General features: G+C 45.5%; 1 protein-coding gene across 1 annotated transcript in view; it reads left to right on the top strand.

The window, feature by feature from the left end:
• The window catches only part of fastk (Fas-activated serine/threonine kinase), a 24,199-nt gene that overhangs the window by 117 nt on the left and 14,082 nt on the right, over nt 1-10,000 (top strand). The window contains 5 exon segments of the mRNA XM_039816023.1: nt 3,523-3,647; nt 3,749-4,157; nt 4,160-4,393; nt 8,643-8,994; nt 9,741-9,928. Coding sequence (XP_039671957.1) covers nt 3,523-3,647; nt 3,749-4,157; nt 4,160-4,393; nt 8,643-8,994; nt 9,741-9,928 — 1,308 coding nt within the window.

Raw genomic sequence — 10,000 nt, 5'->3', positions numbered from 1 at the left:
GTTACTGAGCTATGAGGTAACCACACAGTTCACCCGGTTATAACCGGGTTATAACCGGGATAGTTACTCGGTTAATAAGCAGGTTATACGACTGAAAGAAGGACACACTGACGCCAACATGCTAACAGATCAGCTAACTGTAGCTAAGCATACAGTCACGGCTATGAGTCACGGCTAGCGGGTTTAGCGTGTAGCCTCCGTTAGCTTGTTTTAGTTGAGTCTATCTCTGGAGCTTCTGTTGTGGTTCAATCCCCGGACATGCTACAGGCAGCCGGCCGGCTAACTGCTAACTGACAGCCAACCTGCTAACTGACAGTATCTGCTAACTGACAGTATCTGCTAACTGACAGTATCTGCTAACTGACAGTAACTGCTAACAGACAGTATCTGCTAACTGACAGCCAACCTGCTAACTGACAGTATCTGCCAACTGACAGTATCTGCTAACAGACAATATCTGCTAACTGACAGTATCTGCTAACAGACAGTAACTGCTAACAGACAGTATCTGCTAAATGACAGTATCTGCTAACTGACAGTAACTGCTAACTGACAGTATCTGCTAACTGACAGTAACTGCTAACAGACAGTATCTGCTAACTGACAGTAACTGCTAACTGACAGTAACTGCTAACTGACAGTAACTGCTAACTGACAGTATCTGCTAACTGACAGCCAACCTGCTAACTGACAGTATCTGCTAACAGACAGTATCTGCTAACAGACAGTATCTGCTAACTGACAGCCAACCTGCTAACTGACAGTAACTGCTAACTGACAGTAACTGCTAACAGACAGTAACTGCTAACTGACAGTATCTGCTAACAGACAGTATCTGCTAACTGACAGTATCTGCTAACTGACAGTATCTGCTAACAGACAGTAACTGCTAACTGACAGCCAACCTGCTAACAGACAGTATCTGCTAACAGACAGTAACTGCTAACAGACAGTAACTGCTAACAGACAGTAACTGCTAACAGACAGTATCTGCTAACTGACAGTAACTGCTAACAGACAGTATCTGCTAACAGACAGTATCTGCTAACAGACAGTATCTGCTAACTGACAGTAACTGCTAACTGACAGTATCTGCTAACAGACAGTATCTGCTAACAGACAGTAACTGCTAACTGACAGTATCTGCTAACAGACATTAACTGCTAACTGACAGTATCTGCTAACAGACAGTATCTGCTAACAGACAGTAACTGCTAACTGACAGTATCTGCTAACAGACAGTAACTGCTAACAGACAGTATCTGCTAACTGACAGTATCTGCTAACTGACAGTATCTGCTAACTGACAGTATCTGCTAACAGACAGTATCTGCTAACAGACAGTATCTGCTAACTGACAGTAACTGCTAACTGACAGTATCTGCTAACAGACAGTATCTGCTAACTGACAGTAACTGCTAACAGACAGTATCTGCTAACAGACAGTATCTGCTAACAGACAGTATCTGCTAACTGACAGTAACTGCTAACTGACAGTATCTGCTAACTGACAGTATCTGCTAACTGACAGTAACTGCTAACTGACAGTATCTGCTAACAGACAGTATCTGCTAACTGACAGCCAACCTGCTAACTGACAGTAACTGCTAACTGACAGTAACTGCTAACAGACAGTAACTGCTAACTGACAGTATCTGCTAACAGACAGTATCTGCTAACTGACAGTATCTGCTAACAGACAGTATCTGCTAACTGACAGCCGACCTGCTAACAGACAGTATCTGCTAACAGACAGTATCTGCTAACAGACAGTATCTGCTAACAGACAGTAACTGCTAACTGACAGTATCTGCTAACAGACAGTAACTGCTAACAGACAGCCAACCTGCTAACAGACAGTATCTGCTAACAGACAGTATCTGCTAACAGACAGTAACTGCTAACTGACAGTATCTGCTAACAGACAGTATCTGCTAACAGACAGTATCTGCTAACAGACAGTATCTGCTAACAGACAGTAAATGCTAACTGACAGCCAACCTGCTAACAGACAGTATCTGCTAACAGACAGTAACTGCTAACAGACAGTATCTGCTAACTGACAGTATCTGCTAACAGACAGTATCTGCTAACAGACAGTATCTGCTAACAGACAGTAACTGCTAACAGACAGTATCTGCTAACAGACAGTAACTGCTAACTGACAGCCAACCTGCTAACTGACAGTAACTGCTAACTGACAGTAACTGCTAACAGACAGTATCTGCTAACTGACAGTAACTGCTAACTGACAGTAACTGCTAACTGACAGTATCTGCTAACTGACAGTAACTGCTAACTGACAGTAACTGCTAACAGACAGTATCTGCTAACTGACAGTATCTGCTAACTGACAGTAACTGCTAACTGACAGTAACTGCTAACTGACAGTATCTGCTAACTGACAGTATCTGCTAACTGACAGCCAACCTGCTAACTGACAGTAACTGCTAACTGACAGCCAACCTGCTAACTGACAGTAGCTAACGGACAGATACTGTCTGCTAACAGACAGTATCTGCTAACAGACAGTATCTGCTAACAGACAGTAACTGCTAACAGACAGTATCTGCTAACTGACAGTAACTGCTAACGGAGAGCCGGCAGAGATGCAGTCAGTTAGTTCATTACAAAGACATTATGGGATGGATCCCTACAGAGATAGACCTTTTAGTTAAAGAGTAAGATCCTTTTAGTTTAACATGAAACAGCCCCGAAATCACCATCACCAAACTCCACCAGACTCCATGTAAATAATCAGGACTTTTATCATCGTAAAACACATTTCATTCAAAGTGGACAGAAACTAAATAAAACTACCAAAAGCTGTCTTGGTTCATCTTTCCACTGTTCCAACAATCATCACTCTGGTTTGGTTGAAATAAACCCTTAAAATGCTGGCTCTATACACGCTAAAAGTCCTGATTATTTACATGGAGTCTGGTGGAGATATGCTGACTATACACGCTAAAAGTCCTGATTATTTACATGGAGTCTGGTGGAGATATGCTACGGCTCTATACGCTAAAAGTCCTGATTATTTACATGGAGTCTGGTGGAGATATGCTGGCTCTATACACACTAAAAGTCCTGATTATTTACATGGAGTCTGGTGGAGATATGCTGGCTCTATACACGCTAAAAGTCCTGATTATTTACATGGAAAACATATATAAAAAAAAATATATATAAAAAAAAAAATTTTAATCTTAAAAATAACATTATTTACAAAACAAAATTTAAATAAATAAAACAAAAAAAAAAAAAAAAAAAAAAAAAAAAAAAAGTCTGGTGGAGATATGCTGGCTCTATACACACTAAAAGTCCTGATTATTTACATGGAGTCTGGTGGAGTTTGGTGATGGTGATTTCGGGGCTGTTTCATGTTAAACTAAAAGGATCTTACTCTTTACCTAAAAGGTCTATCTCTGTAGATGGATAAATCTAATTTTGGGAGCGGTTGTTGGAGGAACCGTTCTTTTAACGCCACCTTCTTCTTCTTCTCCTCCTCCTCCTGTGTAGGAGTAGTGTGCTGTTGCCCCCAGGCAGCCTGGCTGTTGGACTATGCTGTGTTTGTCCTCTGGGTGGCGCCTCCTGAGCCGAGCTCGCCGCTTCCCCCGCCCAGCCGCCGCTCAGCCAGTCGCCATGTACGCCACCCGCCTCTACAGCCCCGCGGGGGGAGGAGGGGGGGCAGGAGGTGGGGTAGGGGGGGTTAAACAGGGTAGACGAGCGGGGCTGGCCGTGCTAGAGGCGCCCCATCACCTTCCCCATCACCCACACCCAGCACAGCCTCCCCCGAGCTTCCCGCTGTACCAGGGGCGCCCTGACGCTCACAGAGGGGCGCACTTCCACCCCCACTACCACCCCCACCCCCACCCACAGCCCGCCCACCTGGCCCCTCCCCCTCTGCCCTCTCACTACCAGCACCACGCACACTACCACTCGTACGGAGGAGGGGCTCAGGCCGCCCGCCGGCAGCAGGAAGAAGACGTGGAACTTCATCCACGAGAAGATGAGCTACGACACGTTCTTCACCATGAAGCGCCTCATCGAGCGCTCGCGGCGCCCCGACGAGGTCCTGCGCTGGGTCACGCAGAACCCCGCCAAGATCTCCCACAACCACTACCCGGTGGCCCTGCAGAAGATCGGACAGCTGCTGCAGGCCGCGCCGGCGCCAGCGCCAACGCCGGGGCCGGAGCGCGCGAGCACGCGCCGGCGGGGGGGGACACCGACGCCGAGGCTGCCAGAGGGGGGGCCGCGGCGGAGGGAGCGGACGGACGCCAGGTCCTGGAGCATCAGGACTTCCAGACGCTCTGCAACGCCATCGTCAACGACTGCGCCAAGTTCGACAACTTCAGCATCGTCAACTGTCTGTACGCCGTGGCGGCGCTCGGTGAGTCGATCGTTACGAGAGAACCAGAGCCCGGTACATCGGCAGTATATGGATATTATATCCACATATCGTGATATGAGACTAGATGTCGTCTTAGATTTCTGATATGGTAATATGTTCCTGGTGTTAAAGGCTGCACTACAGTAAAGTGATGTCATGTTATGACCTCACCAGACTGTAGCTGTTCTATTAGTCACTAGGCCTGGAATCACCACAGGCCTCACGATACGATATCATCACGATACTTATGTCACGATACGATATTATTGCGATTTTTAAACATATTGCAATATTCTGCGATATATTGCAGTTCATTACCTTTTTTCCAACTTCAGATTTTACCCAAATCAAATGATGTCCCGAAAAGGACAATTTTGTCAACATATGTTTTATCTAAAAAGATAAATTTCTCTGTTTGGTCATCTCACTGCAATTTTATTGCTGCAAAATGTGATTGTCAAGCAGACAGACTGACCAAAACATATGTCATAAAAGATCGATACTTGGCGTCTGTGTATCGATACAGTATTGCCACGAAAAATATCGCGATACTATGCTGTATGGATTCTTTCCCCCACCCCTACTATTCACCTTTACCCACTTAGTCATTATATCCTCATTACTGGTGATTATTCATCTAAACTCTCAGTGGGTCAATACTTTGGGAAAGCACCGATAGTCAACGCTACGATATCGTTACGGTATCGATATCGAGGTATTTGGTCAAAAATATCGTGATATCTGATTTTCTCCATATCGCCCAGCTCTACTTTTACCAAACTATCGGTATCGGCATTTATAACGGCTAGTGTTAATTTTGTCACCTATTTTTTATTTAGTCTTAGTCTCGTGCCAAACATTTTTGTTAGTCGACTAAAAGTCTCGTCATTTTAGTCTAGTTTTAGTCAAAACATTTTAGTCTTTTTTTTAATAAATAATTTCTGATAACCATTTCAGTCAAGTAGTTATAAAAACAAATAAATTATATAAAGTTATATAAATAGTGAGGCTCTACCTCTTTTCAGCGGTAAGACGATATTAAACGCTCGTAAGAATTGTACAATGTAAACTAGCTGGCGGTATTACTTCGCGCACGTTACCTGCTGCAAGTGTAGTGTTAACTAGCTCGTGGTAGGCTGCGTTTACCTGCTGCAGGAGTGTAGTGTTAAATACCTTAGCGGTAGGCTACGTTATGCCAAAGTTAGTGTTAACTAACGGTAGGCTAACGTTACCTGCTGCAGAGTGTAGTGTTAACTAGCTAACGGTAGGCTAACGTTACCTGCTGCCAAGTGTAGTGTTAACTAGCTAACGGTAGGCTAACGTTACCTGCTGCCAAGTGTAGTGTTAACTAGCTAACGGTAGGCTAACGTTACCTGCTGCCAAGTGTAGTGTTAACTAGCTAATGGTATGCTAACGTTACCTGCTGCCAAGTGTAGTGTTAACTAGCTAATGGTATGCTAACGTTACCTGCTGCCAAGTGTAGTGTTAACTAGCTAACGGTGGGCTAACGTTACCTGCTGCCAAGTGTAGTGTTAACTAGCTAATGGTATGCTAACGTTACCTGCTCGCGAAGTGTAGTGTTAACTAGCTAATGGTATGCTAGAGTTACCTGCTGCCAAGTGTAGTGTAAACTAGCTGCGGTAGGCTAACGTTACCTGCTGCCAAGTGTAGTGTTAACTAGCTAACGGTAGTTAACGTTACCTGGTGGCAGAGTGTAGTGTTAACTAGCTAATGGTATGCTAACGTTACCTGCTGCCAAAGAGTGTAGTGTTAACTAGCTAATGGTATGCTAACGTTACCTGCTGCCAAGTGTAGTGTTAACTAGCTAACGGTAATCGCGTTACCTGCTGCCAAGTGTAGTGTTAACTAGCTAACGGTAGCACGCGTTACTGCTGCAGAGTGTAGTGTTAACTTGTACGGTATGCTAACGTTACCTGCTGCCAAGTGTAGTGTTAACTATGCGGTAATTTCGCGTTACCTGCTGCAAGTGTAGTGTTAGCTAATAGCGGTATGCTAACGTTACCTGCTGCCAAGTGTAGTGTTAACTAGCTAACGGTATGCTAACGTTACCTGCTGCCAAGTGTAGTGTTAACTAGCTAACGGTGGGCTAACGTTACCTGCTGCCAAGTGTAGTGTTAACTAGCTAATGGTATGCTAACGTTACCTGCTGCCAAGTGTAGTGTTAACTAGCTAATGGTATGCTAACGTTACCTGCTGCCAAGTGTAGTGTTAACTAGCTAACGGTAGGCTAACGTTACCTGCTGCCAAGTGTAGTGTTAACTAGCTAACGGTAGGCTAACGTTACTGCGGCGTGTAGTGTTAACTAGCTAATGGTATGCTAACGTTACCTGCTGCCAAGTGTATGTGTTAACTAGAACGGTATATACGTTACCTGCTGCGGTAATTTATTTAACTAGAACGGTAGGCTAACGTTACCTGCTGCAGAGTGTAGTGTTAACTAGCTAAGCGGTATGCTAACGTTACCGCTGCGCAAGTGTAGTGTTAACTAGCTAACGGTAGGCTAACGTTACCTGCTGCAAAGTGTAGTGTTAACTAGCTAACGGTATGCTAATGTTCTGTCAGAGTGTAGTGTTAACTAGCTAACGGTAGGCTAATGTTACCTGCTGCAGAGTGTAGTGTAATAACTAGTAACGTTGGGCTAACGTTACCTGCTGCCAAGTGTAGTGTTAACTAGCTAATGGTATGCTAACGTTACCTGCTGCCAAGTGTAGTGTTAACTAGCTAACGGTAGGCTAACGTTACCTGCTGCGTCAAGTGTAGTGTTAACTAGCTAACGGTTGCTAATGTTACCTGCTGCTAAGTGTAGTGTTAACTAGCTAATGGTAGGCTAACGTTACCTGCTGCCAAAGTGTAGTATTAACTTAGATCGGTGCTAACGTTACCTGCTGTCAAGTGTAGTGTTAACTAGCTAGCGGTAGGCTAATGTTACCTGCTGCGTTAACTTAATGTTGGCTTAACTAGCTAACGGTAGGCTAACGTTACCTGCTGCCAGAGTGTAGTGTTAACTAGCTAATGGTATGCTAACGTTACCTGCTGCCAAGTGTAGTGTTAACTAGCTAATGGTATGCTAACGTTACCTGCTACAAGTGTAGTGTTAACTAGCTAACGGTAGGCTAACGTTACCTGCTGCCAAGTGTAGTGTTAACTAGCTAACGTGGACGCGTTACCTGCTGCAAGGTGTAGTGTTAACTAGCTAACGGTGGCTAATGTTACCTGCTGCTAAAGTGTAGTGTTAAATAGCTAATGATATTCGCGTTACCTGCTGCCAAGTGTAGTGTTAACTAGCTAACGTTGGGCTAACGTTACCTGCTGCCAAGTGTAGTGTTAACTAGCTAACGGTGGGCTAACGTTACCTGCTGCCAAGGTGTAGTGTTAACTAGCTAACGTGAAGGCTAGCGTTACCTGCTGCCAAGTGTAGTGTTAACTAGCTAACGGTAGGCTAACGTTACCTGCTGCCAAGTGTAGTGTTAACTAGCTCGCGGTAGGCTAACGTTACCTGCTGCCAAGTGTAGTGTTAACTAGCTAACGGTGGAATTAACGTTACCTGCTGCCAAGTGTAGTGTTAACTAGCTAACGGTAGGCCAAGCGTTACCTGCTGCCAAGTGTAGTGTTAATTAACTAGCGGTGGGCTAACGTTACCTGCTGCCAAGTGTGTAGTGTTAACTGCGCCCGTACAGCGATGTTTCGGTTGACTCTAGCTCCGTTGAGGAGCATCAGAGAGAAGCGCCAGGCTATTCGGTCCGGTAGATAACGATTCGTTGGGGCACCTGTCGGTTAGCCGGTAACACGGGTCCCGGTAACAGCTGAATATTCTCTCATGATGAAAAGTAGAGACGATTGTAGACGAAAATGAAGAGAGATTTTATCTTAGTTTTATTTTATGCAAAACATTTTTAGTCCTCGCTTTTTCGGTCAACAATAATGCTCGTTAATTTAGTCTTAGTCAGCGTTTTTTGGACCGTAGCGGTCGTCAATGCGTCGTCTTAGTCATGGAAAAGATGAAGTTGGCCGAACATATTTAGTCTCGTCTCGTCTGACGAAATTAACGCTAATAACGGCCGATAAATGAATATGTAAAAAATAAAATAAAAACTGCTCTCTACTCTACCACCCTATACTCTGGCTACACTCTTTCTCATTTTTTTATATATCACAAATTTGGGTTTCTTTCAACCGAAAGCACTAGTTTTCACATCGTAAGCAGAAGTCTTGCCGTTACCCCCCCCAGGTCTCCCCAGTGACTCGGCTGTGGTGCAGGTCCTGGAGGCGGAGTCCCAGTCCAGACTGAACCAGTTCAACCAGAAGGACGTGTCCATGGTGTTCAGCTCCAGCATGAAGCTGCACCCGGGCAGCCAGCACGCGCTGACCGAGGCCTGCCTGGCCGGCCTGGAGAAGAACCTGGAGAGAGAGCGCCACCCGCAGACGCTCTTCCTGCTGCTGTCCTACTACAGACTCAAGCTGCGCTCGCTGCAGACACACCAAGCCGCTACCGGCGCCGCTACAGGCGCCGCTACAGCCGCTACCACCGCCGAGGACAACAGCAGCACGCCTCCAAACCCTGAACAGCTGCTCGCCAACAGGTCAGAGCCTTCTGTTCACCTCACACCAGGGATGCAACTAGGGCTGAGCTCGATTGAAGAACTTCTTAGTCGACTAACACTCATTCAATCGTACCGACTAATCGATTAGTTGATTTAATCAACAGATCTGTAAACCTGAGTTTCTCCACTAAGAGTCGTGTTAAAGCACCACTTTAAAGCGCCCATATTCTGCTCATTCTCAGGTTCATAACTGTATTTTGAGGTTGTACCAGAATAGGTTTACATGGTTTAATCAAAAAACACCATATTGTTGTTGTACTGCACAGCTCTCTCTCGCTGCTGCAGATCCTCTTTTCACCTGGTTTCTGTTTTAGCTACAGAGTGAGACCTCTTTTCATCTTCTTCTTCTGTACTATCTTTGATTGCACTCGCACATGCTCAGTAGCTCAGATGTAGAGCATGTCAGCTAGCTAACTCTAGAGACAGTAAAAGAAAGCCTGTTTCTCCAACTTTGGTCAGTTCCAAGGCAGGATTAGCTGGGAGACTTCTTCTAAACCAGGGAGCACATGGAAGTAGTTCTTTTGTAGATTATGGTGAACTTGTGTGTGTTGTAGCGGTGCTTTGCTATTGAGAACGACGTAGCATGCTAGCGTTAGCTGGCTAACGCTAGCATTAGCCGGCTAACGCTAACGCTACGAGCTAACGGTTGTAGCCAGCTCATTTCGGACTGTGACGTCACAGTCTTTTTTTAAGACTGTCTTCTCTTTGTCTCTGTGTGTCTTCAGGAAGATCTTGCGTCTGGTGAAACACACTCTGGCGAGCGTGAGCGGCGTGCGTGACCAGGAGATGGCGCTGTTGGATGAGATGTTAGCGGCGTGCGTTCGGGAGGCGAGCAACAAGAGTCTGGAGCTGATCTTCAGCTCTCACCTGTTCTACCAGAACAGGCAGGAGAGGTTCATCAGCAGCCTGGCAGGTTAGGGTCTAACACATCCATGGTCCTGTTCACAGGCAGGCAGACAGGCAGACAGACAGGCAGGCAGGCAGG

The sequence above is a fragment of the Perca fluviatilis genome, chromosome 11, assembly GCF_010015445.1.
Source record: "Perca fluviatilis chromosome 11, GENO_Pfluv_1.0, whole genome shotgun sequence".
NCBI classification, from domain to species: domain Eukaryota; kingdom Metazoa; phylum Chordata; class Actinopteri; order Perciformes; family Percidae; genus Perca; species Perca fluviatilis.
This window is presented reverse-complemented; position numbering and strand designations above follow the sequence as displayed.